Consider the following 18,835-nt stretch of genomic DNA (forward strand, 5'->3'; position numbering starts at 1 on the left):
TGTGCTAAATGGAAATTTATTTTCCTCTCATTTAAAACAAACAAACAAACAAACAAACAAACAAACAAACAAACAAACAAACAGACTCAAATAGATAAAGTGCAATAAAATAAACACTTACATTTGTATTTTGGATGTTTACTTTCCATTAGTATCAAAGAACACATGTGGAGCAGAACTTCAATCTTAAAGAAATACATCATAGTTTACCTGAAAACTGACCCACAAAATTATATAAAGGTTAAATTTCATTGTTTTGTTGTTTCTTCCTTTAAACCTGCATTACGCTAAACCTAAAAACTGAACTAAATGTGTGAGAGAGAGAGAGAGAGAGAGAGAGAGAGAGAGAGAGAGAGAGAGCACATCCGGGGATTACCACTGACTCCGCCCACATTCCGCTGACCCTCAGCAGCGCTGTAAATATGGCGGAGGTAAGAAGGAAATTATTTTAATTATTTTCCAGAAATAAATAACCGTTTATTAGCAGTTAACCGAAGAAATATTTTTGTTAATGCATTTGAAAATTACAGTAAATCGTATATATTTCTTATTAGGTTGTGCGGTAATTTAGGTCGAAAGACGCGTTGAATTCTTTGAAATTTTATTTCTGCAAAGTTAATAGCAGTTAGCTCGCCTCCAGTTAGCCAGATACTCTATTATCACCTTACTTTTATGCATTACCGTACATTAATTATATCTGATATATTTAGATAAACACTGACGAGTGTGTTGATTATTTTTGCTAAAACCTGAAGTTATGGCTATTTCAATACCCAGATTTGTACTTAATAGAGTGTTCCTAATCAAGGCTAGACAAAGTATTAGCTAGACATCAGCCTTAACTTCCAAAGTCATACACACAGAGCATCTCTGATTCCTCTGGCTTTATCATGGATGTTTTAACCCTGGCCTGCTATACAACAGAAGGCATTTTTGTTAGTGTATAAACTAAATAAAAATATATGGATCACTGAAAAAACTGCTGTAGTGCATCTTTTTATTCTGAATTAGGTCTGCTTGGATGCCTGCCATACATAATCACCCTCACAGATATCTATCATAGATCATGGATCATTACAATTAACAGATTTCACTGGTCATTTAGATCATTTACTGTTTTGCTTTATGCAAATTTTACAGCTGATTTAACCATAGTCTTCATTAAAAAAAAGTTGTATTTTAAACTGTTATTTTAGTCCAGTGGTTCACAACTGACTTTACATCAAGACCCAGATTTTATATCAGAAATCCAACAGCCACCCAACACAGTAACAACACTGTCCTCATAATCAAAAATCTGTTAGTTCTCCAAAAAATTTATTGTTCATGCAAACGTTACAGCATATCTTTTGTCTGCTGCTTTTTAACTTTTTATGCCTTATTTTTTATTGCATTTTTAGCCCTCCTTGGGGAGTTCAAGCCCAGGTAAGACTTTTACTATTTTTCTTATCATGGTAAAACATGTCTTTATACATACTCACGATTTGATGCCATGAGTTTTGGTTGGTTCTGACAATGTTGATTTTGACGTGTCAACAGAGATGCTGTTGCCTGATTATGATGATGATCAAACTCCTGAAGATGAGGAGCTGCCAGAGGGAGACACTAACTCTGGCAATGAGATTGAAGAACTCGCAAAGGTTTGATCTTATCATGATTCTCGACACGTTTCAGCTGATCTTTTGCTTTACATGCTTTTCAAGTTAAAACAACAACAAAAAAACAGCATGTCACAAGGGGTTAGTATAGTTTTTTAATACTTTAAAAAGTTATGTTTATGGAGATGCAGAGAATAACCTGGGTATGTGACTGTGTGTGTGTGTGCACATGGTGCTTTGGTTTACTATTTGGACTGCCTCCTTCAGTATGTGAGCACAGAAAGATGCGAGTGCGGAATGATGCGAGTGCGGAATGATGCGAGTGCGGAATGATGCGAGTGCGGAATGATGCGAGTGCGGAATGATGCGAGTGCGGAATGATGCGAGTGCGTAATGATGCGAGTGCGTAATGATGCGAGTGCGGAATGATGCGAGTGCGGAATGATGCGGGTGCCGAATGATGCGAGTGCCGAATGATGCGAGTGCCGAATGATGCGATTGCCGAATGATGCGAGTGCGGATAGATGCGATTGCCGAATGATGCGAGTGCGGAATGATGCGAGTGCCGAATGATGCGAGTGCCGAATGATGCGAGTGCCGAATGATGCGATTGCGCAATGATGCGAGTGCGGAATGATGCGAGTGCGGAATGATGCGAATGCGGGTGCCGAATGATGCGGGTGCGGAATGATGCGGGTGCCGAATGATGCGATTGCCGAATGATGCGAGTGCGGAATGATGCGAGTGCGGAATGATGCGGGTGCTGAATGATGCGAGTGCGGAATGATGCGAGTGCCGAATGATGCGAGTGCCGAATGATGCGAGTGCCGAATGATGCGAGTGCCGAATGATGCGGGTGCGGAATGATGCGAGTGCCGAATGATGCGAGTGCCAAAATGATGCGGGTGCGGAATGATGCGAGTGCCGAATGATGCGAGTGCCGAATGATGCGAGTGCCGAATGATGCGGGTGCGGAATGATGCGGGTGCAGTGCGGAATGATGCGGGTGCGGAATGATGCGGGTGCGGAATGATGCGAGTGCCGAATGATGCGAGTGCCGAATGATGCGAGTGCCGAATGATGCGAGTGCCGAATGATGCGAGTGCCGAATGATGCGAGTGCCGAATGATGCGAGTGCCGAATGATGCGTCTACTGTGCGATGCCAGTGAGTTGTCCTAACACTTCTGGTATTGTGTGTGACCGGCTTCAATCTCCCTCTGAAATAAGTAAAATAATAATAGCAAGTTAAAAAGTAAGGTATAAAAGCTTTTTTATTAAATAAAAGTTCTGCATTTACACTAGCAGCTGTTTTTCCACATGTCTTCTCATCTCTTCTCACCGCCGCTGGTTCCTTCGAGATTTTCCTGTGTGGTTTTATAATGGGGGTTTTCATTTAATGAGTAAAAATAAAGCCTGTGGTAAACATAACTTGACGATACTTAGACTCTTTGTTTTACAACGTACACTGCACACACTCACACCCTGAGCTGTCTAGTTACTTATTAAAAATGTTGTTGAAAAAAACATCATAGAATAATCAAGTTATGTTTACCACAGGCTTTATTTTACACATAAATTGAAAAACCCCATTATGAAACCTCATAGGACATTTTTGAAGGAATCAGCGGCGAAGTAGTCTTTTGGGTTCTGACGTCATACCTGCACCACTCTATGTCCTGTTTGGATGTACAGTATATATTATTAGTAAATTATATATGTATTAGTGCTGGGCAAAGATGAATTGCATCCAAAATAAAAGTTTGTGTTTACATAATATATATGTGTGTGTACTGTGTATAATTATTTTGTATATATACACACACATGCATATACTGTATATGTATTTAAGAAAAATGTGTTTAATATAAATGATATATAAATATACAGTATATACATGCAAATATTTCTTAAATATATACATGCACGTGTTATATTATACACAAAATAATTATACACAGTACACACACATATTAAACACAACTTTTGTTGCCCAGCACTAATATATATATATTATATATATATAGAAAATTAACACTTTTAACGTTGTCAGACTTAAAAACAACGGAGCTGCGCACTTCAGTTGATATCTCCGATTCCGAATCTGACAGAGACTGATTCATGTTCCATAATGGTCACACAAATTTCAGTTTAGTTAGAAGCTAGAACCAGATGCATATTTGTATTGATGATTCTAATTTGATTATTTTATATCCAATTGTCTGAACCCACTTCAGCTATTATACCATTGATGGGACAAACAAAATCGACATACGCGATATACAAGAACTGCCTGGTAAAAGTAAAGTGCACGGGTAATACCCCAAACATTCAAAGCCACTTGCACCAAGTAATAAATTATATGAATAAATTCTATTATATTTAAAATTTTCTTAAGGATAAAAAACATCTATCTTTGGTAATGCTGTAAACTATTGGGGGAGCCCTTACACATTACTATAATATTAAAGGTTACAATTAACAACATAGTCCAAACTATACAATTTAGTTGCTATTTATTTTTAGATATAATTATCAACACTCAAATGAAAAAAAATTACTGTACATAAGGCAGGTTTTGCATTAACTTCTAAATCTAATTATAAAGTAAATTTTCTACTACAATTCATGTTTTAAATATAATAATTTACACAGTGGCTGTCATAACTTGTTTTCATGACAAATTTATTTACATATACATTAAATAATCAAGACATTACTAACAGGTAAAGTAAATTTAATGAATATGCTAAAGTAGTGCATATACGAAATGCATCTCTCTAGAGTTCATTTCTCTAGCAAACTAACCTGCTGTAGACACTAAATGCCTGAGGTAAATATGATGATACGTGACTTATTCTCAAGCTGTTTTATTGATATCTTTCTGCAGTTGAAACACTGGTTGAGATATGTAAACACACCGATCAGCGTCTCTTCTTCTTCTGTGCTTTTTACTGGTAATAATAATAATAACTTTATTTTTATATAGCGCCTTTAAATCAGCTTCTCAATGCACTTTACATAATAGAACAAACTAATAAAAAAATAATAAAAAAAGTAAAGTTAAAGCTAACCTAAAAAAATGTGTTTTTAAATGAGTCTGTGCATCTATGATATTTGGAGGGAGTGTATTCCAAAGCCTAGGAGCGTAGGATGAGACAGCCCTGTCCCCTACAGTACGCAACTGAGTCTGTGGAACTGCCAATAGACCAGCTTGGGAAGAGCGTAAAGGATGCTTAGGTGTGTATAAAGTTAAAAGCGCAGACAGATACCGAGGGGCCAGACCATGCACTTCCTTATATGTGAGCATAAGGATTTTAAAATCAACTCGGAACCTGACCGGGAGCCAGTGCAAAGACTGTAATATGCTCATCTCTCCTGACTCCAGTCAGGATCCTAGCAGCAGAATTTTGTACACATTGTAGTTTAAGTGTGGTTTTAGGAACCCCAGCAAGAAGTGGATTGGATTGTCAATGCAGGAAAAAATAAGGGTATTAATAAGCCTTTCAGTCACAGAGAGAGATAACATAGAACGTCTAGCAATATTTCTCAGATGAAAAAAGGTGTTCTTAACAGTGTACCGCACATGAGAGTCAAAGGACAGACAATAATTAAATATAACTCCTACGTTTTTTTATTTAGTTTGTGCCTCCAAATCAGAGACATCTACATTTAAAATGAGTGAGCCAGCTTTACGAAGCTGATGAGAGATGCCAGTGAGCAAGACCTCAGTCTAATCACTATTAAGACACAAAAAATGTTGGGAGATCCATGTTTTTATGTCAGAAATACAATATGTTAAACAAGGAACATCCAAATTAGAGTGTCATCTGCATAAAAGTGATAATTAAGCCCAAGTGATCTTAAAAGCAATCCTAGTGAAAATATGTAAATGCTAAAAAGTAAGGGGCCTAAAATTGAACCTTGAGGAACACCCGTACGGACAGACCCGATCTCAGACCTGAAACCACTCATACACACAAACTGTTGACGTTCAGAGTCTAAGATCTAAACCAGGTTAAAACAGTCTCCAGATGGTTGAGTAAAAGATTGTGATTGACAATATCAAACAGTTGGTAGCAAACAGCGTTGCATTGCCTCGATAATGCTATAACTGTCAGGACATTTTATTGTGGTTTATCAAAGCGGTAATTGTTTCATCCTTAAAGGAACACTTCACCCATTTGCATTAGACTTTGTATCTTTAGAAACCCAGTCACATTTTCGAATGGTCATGGTTTATTCACTTATTTTCCCCTGAGATGGGAGAAATAAGGATTTAAGTGTTCCACTTCCTGCTTTTTATGACGCAAAAATCGTCATTTTGCGTCATAAAAAGCAGGAAGTCAAATTTCTTTGAATAAGGGTAAGACTACAAACACTAGCTCATCATTTATCCAGTAGAAGGCGCTGTTCCGCATGTTTTCAACCCGCCCATAGAGGGATCTCACTCACAGAATGTACATATAGTGTCAGCCATTCTTTATTTGGAAGCTAAAACAGTTTCTTATTCTGTGGAGAAAGCTGAGTAGGCTAGTAGCGGTGACCATCCTCTTTTTCCCGGACATGTCCGGCCGTCGAGATGGTCCAAATTGTCCGGGATTCGGCTTTTGCTTTCTGCAGTCGCATTCATAGTTTACATGCACACCTTTTGTTTCAATCTAACTGAATTCATTCCGATCGGTGAATCTGAATGTAGTGTTTACATGAACGCTAAACAAGTGATCGTTTGATGTGCGTTTTAACATTGCTAGGAAAATTCCCGCTCCTCCGTGAGAGATACGAGACCGGTGCGTCTCACAGGCGCCGGCGCCGCTCATCAGTAATCACGCCACCGGGCTCGCATCGTTCTCCGCGGCCGTCAGTCTCGTTCCTGCTCGTCACAGTAAACATGAGGAATGGCGACTGAAGAACGCAAAAGCCGAATCCTGGACATCAAAATACTGGGCAGACTCACTAGTAGCATAGCCTTGTTGTTTACTGCGATCTCTTACCGGTAGGCGTGGCCTCCTAGGGCAGCAAAGCAAGTGCATTCTGGGAGTTGTTGTCTTTCATCCCCATAAGCCAAAAATACATTTTCTGGCTTTTCTCAGTCTAGAAGGCTCCAAATTCAAAAATAATTTCACATTTCTTCTACATAAATGACCCATTTTAAATACACATTCATCTTTCCAGAGGTGAAGTGTTCCTTTAAAACATCCTAAAAGCTATAAACAAAACAGATCCATATGACTTGGCAGCCCAAGACTGTATGCCAGACCCCAAAACACTACCTCCACTCAGATACACTCACATACACATTGGACATTGTGATCTTGTTTTAATTTTGAGTTTGAATGTTACAAACTGAATTGAAACAACATTGAATTGAGCTGAATAACGAAAGTATTGTTTTTCTGTAGAGCTGATTATAGCTGAACTCTTTTATTAACTCTTTTAGTAATAACTTTACAGTTATTGAACTGAACTCAATCAACATTGAACTCAATGATGCTTTACTTCAGAATTTGTCCCGTGTTTGATGAAGCTTGAGTCATTGATCGCTATTTTCCTGTTCATTTCTGTGAAACTGATTTGAAACTGTATTGCATAAAGTGCTATATAAATAAAGGTGATCATTTGGGATCATACTGTGAACTTGATTTCTGTGAACTGCAGGAGGGAGAAATGCCCATTCAGGAGCTCCTGAGCCTTTATGGTTATGCAGGCAGTGGATCACCTGAGGAAGAGGATGAGGAATATGAGGAAGAGGATGCGGATGGAGACGAGGAGGAGGAGGAGGAGGAGGATGATGATGATGAAGGAGAGGATATGGATAATGATGAAAGCAGCAGAAGCACTGGAGAACTGAAGAAGAGCAAGGTCTGTCCCATAAGAAACCTATGCCCAATTATTCATATCACTTAAATGTGAGTATTAAGTAATATTATAATATTGTTGTTGAGCTCAGGATGCATACACAGCAAAAACAACCAGAACTTAAAATTGGTTCCCACATGGATTTCTAACTGGTTTCTCACAGCCCTGGAAAACACGAAGTCTGAAAATATCATAGAAGTTAAAAACTTAAATGGTTAAAATTGGGCTGAAATTACTATTTGTAAGTCTGATCTCTAAGGGCCTGTTCACACACCTGTTGTTCACACACTGGTCACTTCATGCGCTTTTACTGATTGGATTGCCATCCGATTTGTTAAAACAGTTCCGTTTACACTTAGCCACATTCACGTTTCTGCAAAATTAATATAAATCTGATCTTCAATCCCCGCACTATATGCAACTGAGTTCACCTTGATAGAAAAGTATTAGGCAGCGGGAAATACTCAGCAGTAACTGAGCACGAGACCTGAGCAACTGTAAATCAACTGTAAACTTCACAGTTTATCTTTTGTAGAGACACCATTATGGGGTTAGAATTGTTACATTATTCCAAATTAATAGATTCATATTCACAAATAAATGTAAAGAGTTTCACAAAAAAATATTAAATTCACAAATAAAAAGATTAAGATCCACAAATAAATGTAATGAGTTTCACAAAAAATTATAAAATTCACAAATAAATAAAATTAGATTTGCAAATTAAAAAATATGTACAAATGTTTAACAACAGCGCCCAAAGATTGCTCCTTTCAAGGGTGCAATAATCAGTTCCCGCCCAGAGTGTAAAGCCAAACGTATTTGCTTGTGGCGAGAACGTGCTACGATTGGCCAGCTCAATGTGGCCGTTATCTGATTGGCTTGAGTAAACGGTGGGTGGAGTCCACTTATTTGTGGATTTGTTTGCGTGTCGACGTTAGAAGTGTTTCAAAATCCACCGATGCGTGAGAGGATTTACAAATGCACAAGAAGCAATTCACCAATGCGTGCAGCGATTTACAAATGGACAGAAAGCGGTTCACAAATAAATGCCAGGCAGAGTTGTGTTTGTAAAATAATAAAACATTTGTAAATATTTTTTTATTTGCAAATCTCATTTTATTTATTGGGGAATTTTATACATTTTTGTGAAACTCTTTACATTTATTTGTGGATCTTAATCTTTTTATTTGTGAATTTTATATATATTTTTTTACATTTCTTTTTACATCTTTATTTGTGAATATGAAATTGAATCTATTTATTTGGAATAATGCAACAATTCTAACCCCATACACCATTACTGGGGTTAATGCGGTCACTCTTTCTTGACCTGGTTAAAAGCTTGGACTAGCATTTTGGACTAGCTACAGGCATTAAAACGCATCATGAAAATGAACACAAATCTGCTGCAGTACATTTGTCATATTTATGTATATACTACTGTGATCATTACCAGATTTTAAAACGTGGATCTTGCATTGCTTTTATCCAACCCTATTTTAGCTGGATATTTAAAAAACTGTCTTCAAAGGTATCGGTATCGAACATGATGAAGTGTTATATAGCAAACTGTTCTGTTGAACAGACAGTGTATGCATGCTGTGGTCCATTCATTATTCTATTGATCTATACTTGTAATTAGGTACGTTAATGGTTAAATGGTTACGTTAATTGAGTGCCGATCAATCGATTTGATCAATCGAAGTGATTTTCAGGTTTGCTTGTTAAAAAGCGGTTCAGTGTTGGGGTGTTTCTTCATAAATAAAGCAAACATTCACTGCAAACACTGTGGTAGTGCGCGTACGTACAATACAAAAATAACTATAAAAACTATAAGGCTAACAAAAAAGTTTTAATAATCATTCTAATTCCATGAGAATAGAAAGTCCACACCACAACTTTAACAATGACGCCACAGAGGAACGATATCTTTAGAATTACTTTCAGAATTATTTTTTTCTAGCTGATGAATGATAAAAACATTGACAGCTAATTAGAATCTACCTTGAGCTCAAGCATTTAAAGTTATTATATAACTGCTGTGCACAATTAAAAATAAACAGAACGTTATTGTGAGTTGGTGTGGACAATAACATATATATCATTAGTTATTTTTATAGATCTCGTTCTTGGTGTGAACAGTTGTCCTGTTTATTTTTCTGTTTTCTCTTTATTTACAATAAAGTAGTATGTAGGATCTAAAAAAAAAAAACAGTATTGGTGTATCAGTATCGGTATCTAACATGAGAAAGTGTTTTAAAGCCATACCTATCCTTCACTGGACATTTCTAAAGTAAGGACACTCAATAGACCAGATTTTTTTTTAAAATATCTGTCAAAATTATGGATATCATTTAGAATAATTTGTAAATATTTGGCAAGAAATGTTCAGCTCATTTATCTTTTACTGTGTTTTAATGATTTTTTTCAGGAGGATGGAGCAAATGTATCCACAAGAATGACGAATGAGAGCCACTGCGCTGAGAGTCGAGCTTGTGCAGTGAAAGCGTGTAACACAGCTGAACTCATACGATCACAGAACCGCGGCTACTTTCAGAGTAAGAGACCGATAAACTCCTCATTTGATTTGATGTTTGTCAACATAATCTTTGAATTATGCTTATGTACTGTTTTTACGTAACATTTTTAGATAATGAAGTTGATGAAGAGTCAGAGGAGGATGATGACTATATTCCATCTGAAGACTGGAAGAAGGTAAACACTTTCATTATCATATTTTTCTTAATGGCTTTTGTCTGTAATTTAGCATGAAATGTTTGACAAATGTATGTGTTCTTAACAGGAAATCATGGTTGGTTCCATGTATCAGGCAGAAACACCATCTGGACTGTGCAAATACAAAGACTGCGAGAAAGGTAGATTTGACATATCTATTAAAATAAAAAATGGGTTTGGCTGCAGGATTATACAGCAAAAGAAACGTTTCAGTGTGTCAGTGTGAATCAGTCTATTGAAAGTCATTGCTCCAAAAGAACTGTGAACTGTGTGACTTGTTATTCACACGACAACGTGCAGTTACATGTTATGCAAATGTTTGCTTTTTAAATTATTTAAAAAAAATATTAAATTAGGTTACAAAAATAGTTGGGACCAAACATTGAATGAATCCTTTTGGAAATACTGACAACGAAGGCATAATCCATGGCTACATTTTAATGCACGATGTGGAGGGAGAGAACCGTGCGGAGTGCCGTTTGCCAGCATTGACAAGTTAAAGCTGTCATTGATGTTTGCATCAGTGGAATTGACTGGAAGGAATAAAGTGGCGGTTATTTTCGTCCGCTACGACTCGTTAGATCTAGCATTCTGTCAGTTTTAAATCAGAAACAGAGATGAAGTAGTGAGGTAAGGTTACATTTATTTGATTGAATTAGCCTATGAAGAGAGGGAGAGAGGTGAATGTGTGAATTACCTGTTTAATTACTTTAAAAACACTTCACAATCTGCTTCCTGAGTAATATAATTTAGCGATTCAAATGTATTCATAAAAGACACTAAAAGACATAAAAGTTTCTGTGTGTGCGTAGTAGGGGTGTAATGGTTCACTGTAAAAAAATCTAACTTTTCTCCAGCCACGGTTCGGCACACACTTGCACTGCGGTTCATCTCAAATCTGACGGCACATCTATATGCTTTGTTGAAAATGAATAAAACAGACAGAGTTAGGGTAACAGACAGTTAGGGGAACGTATGTTTCTGTCGATGGCGCGTCCCCTAAACTTTCCTGCTCTCTGTGTTAATCAAGCAACAAAAGACAAAGAAATCACTCGCTGCTCTTGACTGAATTCCCGTCTTTAAACGCCCTCCTCTTGGCATTAAGGATTTCCTTGATGTCCCTTGTTACCCATGGTTTGTTGTTTGGGTAACAATGTACAGTTTTCGCTGGTACAATGCAGTCTACACAGAAATTTATGTAGTCCGTGATACACTCAGTAAGCCCATCTATATCCTCTCCATGTGGCTCACAGAGTGCACCCCAGTCTGTCACCTCAAAACATCCCCGAAGCGTCTCATAGGCCTCCTCTGACCATCTCCTCACCATCCTTGTGGTCACCGGCTGCCTTTTCACCAGAGGCACATAACAAGGATTAATATAAACCAGGTTGTGGTCAGACCTGCCCAGGGGGGGGAGGGAGGAAGAGCTGTATGCCTCCTTAACATTAGCATACAGCAAGTCCAAAGTTCTCTCTTCTCTAGTATGGCATCTTACATACTGGGTAAAATTTGTTAGTGTGGTGTTCATATTGACATGGTTGAAATCACCCGAGATCACTATAAGGGCACTCGGGTGTTGAGTCTGGAGTTCAGCTATGGCGGAGTAGATAACGTTACACGCCGACGTCGGGTTTGCAGATGGCGGAATGTAAACAACAACGGCGATGGCATGTGAAATTTCTCGTGGTAAATAGTATGGCCGAAGTCCCACAGAAAGTAGTTCAGTGTCCGGGCTACATATACGTTGTTTAACCGTGATGTTACCGGGATTACACCATCTGTTGTTAACAAGAACGGCCAGACCCCCACCTTTGCACTTACCGCTCTCGATGCGGTCCCTGTCCGCTGGCCCATGGTTAAATCTATACTGGACCCACTCCAGTTTGCCTACCAGCCTCGACTGGGAGTAGAGGATGCCATCATCTTCCTGCTCAATCGCATCTACGCCCACCTGGACAAGCCGGATAGCACTGTGAGGGTCATGTTTTTTGACTTCTCCAGTGCTTTCAACACCATTCGGCCGGCCTTGCTGGGAGAGAAGCTGACAGCAATGCAGGTGGATGCCCCCCTTGTGTCCTGGATTGTTGACTACCTGACTGGTAGACCACAGTATGTACGCCTTCCACACTGTGTATCAGACATCATGATCAGCAATACTGGGGCCCCGCAAGGGACTGTACTCTCTCCCTTCCTATTCACAATTTACACCACCGACTTTAGCTATCACACAGAATCCTGCCATCTTCAGAAGTTCTCTGACGATTCTGTTGTGGTTGGATGTATCAGTAAGGGTGACGAGACGGAGTATAGAGCTGCGGTGAGGGACTTTGTTACATGGTGTGATCAGAACCATCTGCAGCTCAACGTGACAAAGACCAAAGAACTTGTTGTGGATCTAAGGAGGAAAAAATATATACCGGTGACCCCTATTTCAATCAGGGGGGTCCCCGTCGACATTGTGGAGGATTATAAATACCTGGGAGTGCACATAGACAATAAACTGAACTGGGCTAAGAACACTCAAGCGCTTTACAAGAAGGGCCAAAGCCGTCTCTATTTTTTTAGGAGGCTAAGGTCCTTTAACATTGACAGGAGGATGCTGCAGATGTTCTACGAATCGGTGGTAGCTAGTGCTATCCTATATGCGGTCGCATGCTGGGGAAGCAGACTGAGGGTGGCAGATGCAAATAAACTGAATAAATTGATCCGTAAAGCCGGTAATGTGGTGGGGGTTGAGCTTGACTCCTTATCGGTGGTGTCAGAAAGGAGGATGCTGTCCAAACTGAATGTCATCTTGGGTAATGTCTCCCATCCACTCTATGAGCTGCTACTCAAACACAGGAGCACTTTCAGTGCAAGACTTATTCTCCCAAAATGTACCACTGAGCGCCACAGGAAGTCATTTCTGCCAGTGGCCATTAAGCTTTATAATTCTACCCTTTGAGTGTCTGACACAGGAACCATCAGTTAGTTTTTTTTTTTAATTGTTAATATTTTTGTTGCTGTGCAACATTAATTGCTTAATCTGACCTGTTTTAAAATGAATGTGTAATATTTTAGTTATTTATTCCCTTGTTCACTGGAACATTAGATTGAAAGAATATGTTCTTATAATATTTATTGTTGTGGGCAATTGTGACAAAGAATTTCCCCTTGGGGATTAATAAAGTATTACTGAACTGAACTGAACTGAACTGAACTGAACTGAACTGAACTGAACTGAACTGAACTGTACTGAATTGCTCTTGCTTTTGTGACTTTAATAAGGATTCATCTTTATTTAATTGACACCGAAGATTATATGCAATGTTTTACATTTTGATTACTTTATTCAAATTTTGTACCTGGAAACTACTGCCTACCTAAATAACCTGAAAAGCACTGTTTATTTGATTATTCGTTGTTATTTTCTTTATTTTTATTTGAGAGTCCTTTTTTCCCTGAGCATAGCACATACCGAAACCGTGACCCTAAAGCCGTGATACAAACCGAACCGTGCCCTATCATACACACGGCACAATGCAGCGCCAGATGCGGCGCAAGTGTTTTTTTGCTAGTTTCAGTCCGACGCAGTTATCATTTCACGTCCTGTGCCACGTTGTTTAAATAGCAAATGCATTTGCACCTATTTGTGCGCCCATGGACTGCTGGTCTGAAAACGAGGTGTGTTCAGCCGCATTGTTGGTTCGTTGCTATTTTGAGGAAACTGCAATGGGCCGCGCCATTGACCAACAAAAACCTTTTCTTTTTTGTTATTTAAAGAGCGCGTTAGTAATATGCGCCTATAGGTGGGTCCACAATGTCCGCACACTTTGTCCCGTAGATGGTCTGCTTGCGCTTCAACCTCGCGCACGAGCAGATCCGTTTCCTCGCTAGAGAAGCGTTCAGTTTTTCCGCTTGCAAAATCCAGAGCGCAACTGGCTTTTAAAGGGAATGGGAGATGAGACTCTTATTGGGTTATTGCACCTTATGCCCAAAACACACCCATTACTCATTAAGAGTAGAGGAACAACAATTGTAGCCAATGCTTCGGGAGCGTGACTATTTTTCCCGTCGTTAAACTAGCAAAAGTGGATTCGGACACGACCTAAGTGCACTTGTGCTGTTTGCTTTAGACCATGCGCTTAGATCCTTAAAATAGGACCCCTAGTGCGCAGCGCGATCTCCAAACTCAGTGTGTGAGTGATGTATTTGTGTGTGCTTAAATAAAAGCAGCATTAATATAGAACGGTGATTAATCTGACTTGCAACTACCTGTGCATTAAACTGTTTTAATGCACACCTTCAAGCCAATCAGAATCAAGTATTCAGACAGACCATGGTATAAAAATGTTCACTGATGAAGTGAGAACTTAACCAGTCATAGTATGATGTCATTTTTTAACTCATTCTTTTTATTACAAGACAATTGACCATTCACAAAGACCCGCCCCCTTTAGTTACTGTCGCTATGTCCGACAAGCTACGCCGCTCTCACACCACACCATGTTTTCACGCAGAGAAAAATACATCGCGGAGCAGAGAGAAGACTGACAACATGCTGACAGACAGGACAGACCAGCTTACTTTTGATATTAAACAAAGTCTCACCGTGAACCGATCATCTCTTCCTTCTAGTTCATTTATATCATCAAATAAACATGAATGAACATAAGAAGGAATGTTGTTTTAACTGCGGAAAGACGCCAGTACACTCCGCTTCTCAAGTTCAGATCCTCCCATGTTAATCTACTAACTCTCCTGACTGCTTTGTCGGACAAAATGGCGGATGGCGAAGTATGATTGGTCAGATCACCTGTCAATCAAGCTCCCTGCGAAGGGTCAATTGGAAATGGTTATCATTTTTGGAGACATTCTTTGACATCTTTATCATTCACAGTATATGAAAATGACGACCAGCTGCTGTGGAATCCTGAAATCCTTCCTGAAAACACTGTGGTTGAGTTTCTCTCTGAAGCCTGTCGACGGACGGGAGAGGAGACGGGTGTAGATGCTATTCCAGAAGGATCCCACATCAAAGATAATGAGCAGGTACTAAGGACTGCCTCTGTGATTTAATAATATGTAATAAATGTAATTATTTTATAATAATAATGATAATTATGTAATTATTTGATTTGTATTCAAATGCTGAACTGTGACGTAATACACAATACAAATAGTGTTTTCTCCCCTCAGGCATTATATGAGCTGGTGAAATGTAATTTTGAAACAGATGAAGCTTTACGAAGATTAAGATTTAACGTTAAAGCAGCCAGAGGTGAGCCTTACAAAGCTGTTAAATGCCATCGTCTTTCATCTAATGTTTGAGGAAGTACAAAACGTTATGCATTTCAACAGACTGGATTTGTGCTTTCCTTTCACATTGACAGTGTTTCTGCTGCTTAACCGCTGTGGCTCTAGAAAATGATTTCTGGTAGGGATGCACCGAAAGCGAAAATTCTGGAAGCACTTGGCAAAAAACTTATACCGAAAATTACCTTTTTAAAAATAATTGTCAATTTCTCATTTTAAATTACTTTTTTGTATAATTATTGTATAGTTATTAGACTTTTAATAATAAAGAAGAAGAATTAAATTACCGTATATACCCGAATATAAGACGACCCTGAATATAAGACGACCCCCCCATTTTCCAGACTTATTTTTGGGACAAAAAGAGATTTTTGTGGAAAAAATCTGGTTTTCAACAGAAATTTATTTTATTTGAAAATTGCACTGATAATTCTCTCTCTCTCTCTCTCTCTCTCTCTCTCTCTCTCTCTCTCTCTCTCTCTCTCTCTCTCTCTCTCTCTCTCTCTCTCTCTCTCTCTCTCTCTCTCTCTCTCTCTCTCTCTCTCTCTCTCTCTCTCTCTCTCTCTCTCTCTCTCGCGCTCTCTCGCTCGCTCTGCGTCTCGCGCGGCAGAGAGGAGCAGCGTTTTAATTCAGTTAAACACAGCTATTATGTTGCTTCTCTAATTTTACATGCAAGTATAGCCGAAATCACAGCACAGATATTGTTTTTATCTCATGTGTATTTGATTTCATCAGACGACGGCTCGATTATCAGGATTTTTGTGCAGATTAACATCTTAATGGGTCGTGTTTCAGTCACTATTTCATATTAATTCCGTTGTTCTTTCTCCCTTTCCCCCCGTGATTTTGTCTATATCACGAATATAAGACGACCCCCCATTTTTCAGCCTATTTTTAGGACAAAAACCTTGTCTTATATTCGGGTATATAGGGTAAATAATTTTACTGAATCTGAAAAAAATACAAACAAGCCAATGAAACAAAATAACCACACTTGTATTTAAAGTAACACACCAAAATTGTACAGAAAATATATTGAAATTACCTTTTTAAAAATAATTATTAATTTCTTATTTTATTTAATTTTTGTATAATTGTATTGTTAGTAGACTTTAAAAAAAATTCAATAATTTGACTAAATATGAATAAAAAAATACAAACCAATAAAATAAAATAACCACTTTTTTATTTAAAGTAACACACCAAAATTAGAAAGAAAATATATAAAAATAATACTAAATATCAATTCATATCAAACTAATCAGTTATCAAACTGTAAATATATTATTCTTCATTCAGTTCAATGCAACAAAATCAGATTTAACTAGGGCTGCCCCAACTAAAGATTTTTCTAGTCGACTAGTCGTTCATTTAAGCCATTTGTCGACTAATCGCACGTTTATATTAATTTAATTACTTCAATATGCGGGTGGGTGGAGTATATGCCTATTCCGTGTTTAAGCACACATAAAGCTTGTGTTTGTGTTTGATTAGTAGTATAAACTTGATTTATGTGGATATCTGTTGAAAGATCACTGTATAGAATGAAGGTGTACGAGGACTGTGCAGTTACGAGGACTGTCATGCAAAAAATATGTATAAGTAATTTTAAAAAAACTGACTTCTAAAAAAGAAGAACTTTGAAATGCACACAAATTGTATACAAGTATAAAGTATGTATTTTCTTTTAAAAGAAACTGAATATGTTCCATACAAAAAAATGATTCACAATTAAAGGTTTCATCCATTGACGGCCTTAATCTGATATGTATTGCTTTGTTTAATCTTTCTTACAGAGGAACTATCTATTTGGTCAGAGGAAGAATGCAGGAATTTTGAACAAGGATTAAAAGCTTACGGAAAAGACTTTCATTTTATCCAGGCCAACAAGGTAGTGCTCATTTTATGGCATTCATAATAACAAATTTATTCCAATCGGCAAATCACTTAATTTGCACTTGAGGAATGTCAATCCATATTGGCCACCTTCACAATCCAGTATTGACATTTCAATGTTTATGTTAACAAACTAAATAAATAAATACCTGTGGGGCTCTTAAATGTGTCTAGCCGTTTTCTCTGCTAAATAAGTATATGGGCCACTAGATGGGCAATTCAAACCTTGTGTTTAGCAAACCTTGTCCAATTTCAGGTCAGAACTCGGTCTGTCGGAGATTGTGTGGCTTTTTATTACATGTGGAAGAAGTCGGAGCGGTATGATTTCTTTGCACAACAAACTAGGCTTGGAAAAAGGAAATACAACCTTCATCCAGGAGTAACGTAAGTATCGCATTTTTCCAGTCTTGATGCAATAACAAAATAAGTTAGACAATCTGAACATCCTTATTCCAATCCTTAGGCTGGATTTATGCAATAGGACTGCACAATAATGGTTAAAATGATATGATTATTTTGCTCAAATTATAATCACGATTATTGTCATTTAAAAAAAATATATTTTACATTTCATCAGAATTGTTTCACATAAGCAAGAAAATGTCAGCTCCATAGACTGTAAAAAAATATGGACGTAGTGTCCGTGACGTCACCCGTAGGTTTCTGAAGAGCATTTTTGAAGCCGGCCGTCACCTTTGTGGGCGGAGCGGCTGTCACCATCTTGGCCTCGCGTCACCGCTCGTCACTCCCGGATAACAGAATATGGGCAAAGAGGCGGAGCTGAGGAGCCTGGCTATCTGAAACCACGCCCACCTAGCGCGACGTTATGGAGTTAGCTCCATGGTTAGCTCAGGCTTGGGAGCTAATGCTATATGCTACTCACAGTACCAAGTCTGCGACTGCACAGGGGCTCGCGCTAAAGTGACAGTTGATGATTAAAATCAGAATGCCAAATAAAAGGTCCTGTTTTTGCCCTTCGAAATATTATAATAATTAAAAGACATAGCTACAAGTGAGACTGTGTATCATGATTCTGTACAGCTATTCTGCTAGTTGAAAATGTATTATACAGTAACTTTACAATATTACTCTGAGAGTGTGTGTGACCGTGATTATGTGCATACATGTCAGTCACTCTTTTTTTACAGTCTATGGTCCGTCACAGCGCGGCATCGCTCGTCAAGTTCGTAGAGAGCTTTATTATTCAGTCCATTTTAAATTCTGATTTTGGCCGCATCTCAATTCTCAAATGGGTCAAAACAAAGATATATTACCTATGAAGTTCAAGTAACGTTAAATGCGCTAGAAATACGCGCTCATTCAAGAATGTGCATTTATTGCATGGACGGAGAAACAGACACCTGCAGGATTTCATCTGACGGTACATAAGCATGTTATAGGCTAATCTGTTCCAGAGCAACGGCACCGCAGAACGAGTGTAGCCATTATA

The 18,835-nt window shown here is 38.3% G+C and overlaps 1 protein-coding gene across 1 annotated transcript in view; it reads left to right on the forward strand.

The window, feature by feature from the left end:
* The first annotated feature begins 321 nt into the window (after positions 1–321).
* mier1b (mesoderm induction early response 1b, transcriptional regulator) overlaps positions 322–18,835 on the forward strand; it is a 32,464-nt gene continuing 13,950 nt past the window's right edge. The window contains exons 1-11 of the mRNA XM_079614270.1: positions 322–431; positions 1,401–1,425; positions 1,540–1,640; positions 7,255–7,458; positions 9,890–10,016; positions 10,109–10,173; positions 10,262–10,334; positions 15,074–15,225; positions 15,373–15,454; positions 17,286–17,380; positions 17,642–17,769. Coding sequence (XP_079470396.1) covers positions 423–431; positions 1,401–1,425; positions 1,540–1,640; positions 7,255–7,458; positions 9,890–10,016; positions 10,109–10,173; positions 10,262–10,334; positions 15,074–15,225; positions 15,373–15,454; positions 17,286–17,380; positions 17,642–17,769 — 1,061 coding nt within the window. The 5' untranslated portion in view covers positions 322–422. The remainder of the gene's footprint in view (positions 432–1,400; positions 1,426–1,539; positions 1,641–7,254; positions 7,459–9,889; positions 10,017–10,108; positions 10,174–10,261; positions 10,335–15,073; positions 15,226–15,372; positions 15,455–17,285; positions 17,381–17,641; positions 17,770–18,835) is intronic.

This window comes from Phoxinus phoxinus (genome assembly GCF_949152265.1).
Source record: "Phoxinus phoxinus genome assembly, chromosome: 5".
NCBI classification, from domain to species: domain Eukaryota; kingdom Metazoa; phylum Chordata; class Actinopteri; order Cypriniformes; family Leuciscidae; genus Phoxinus; species Phoxinus phoxinus.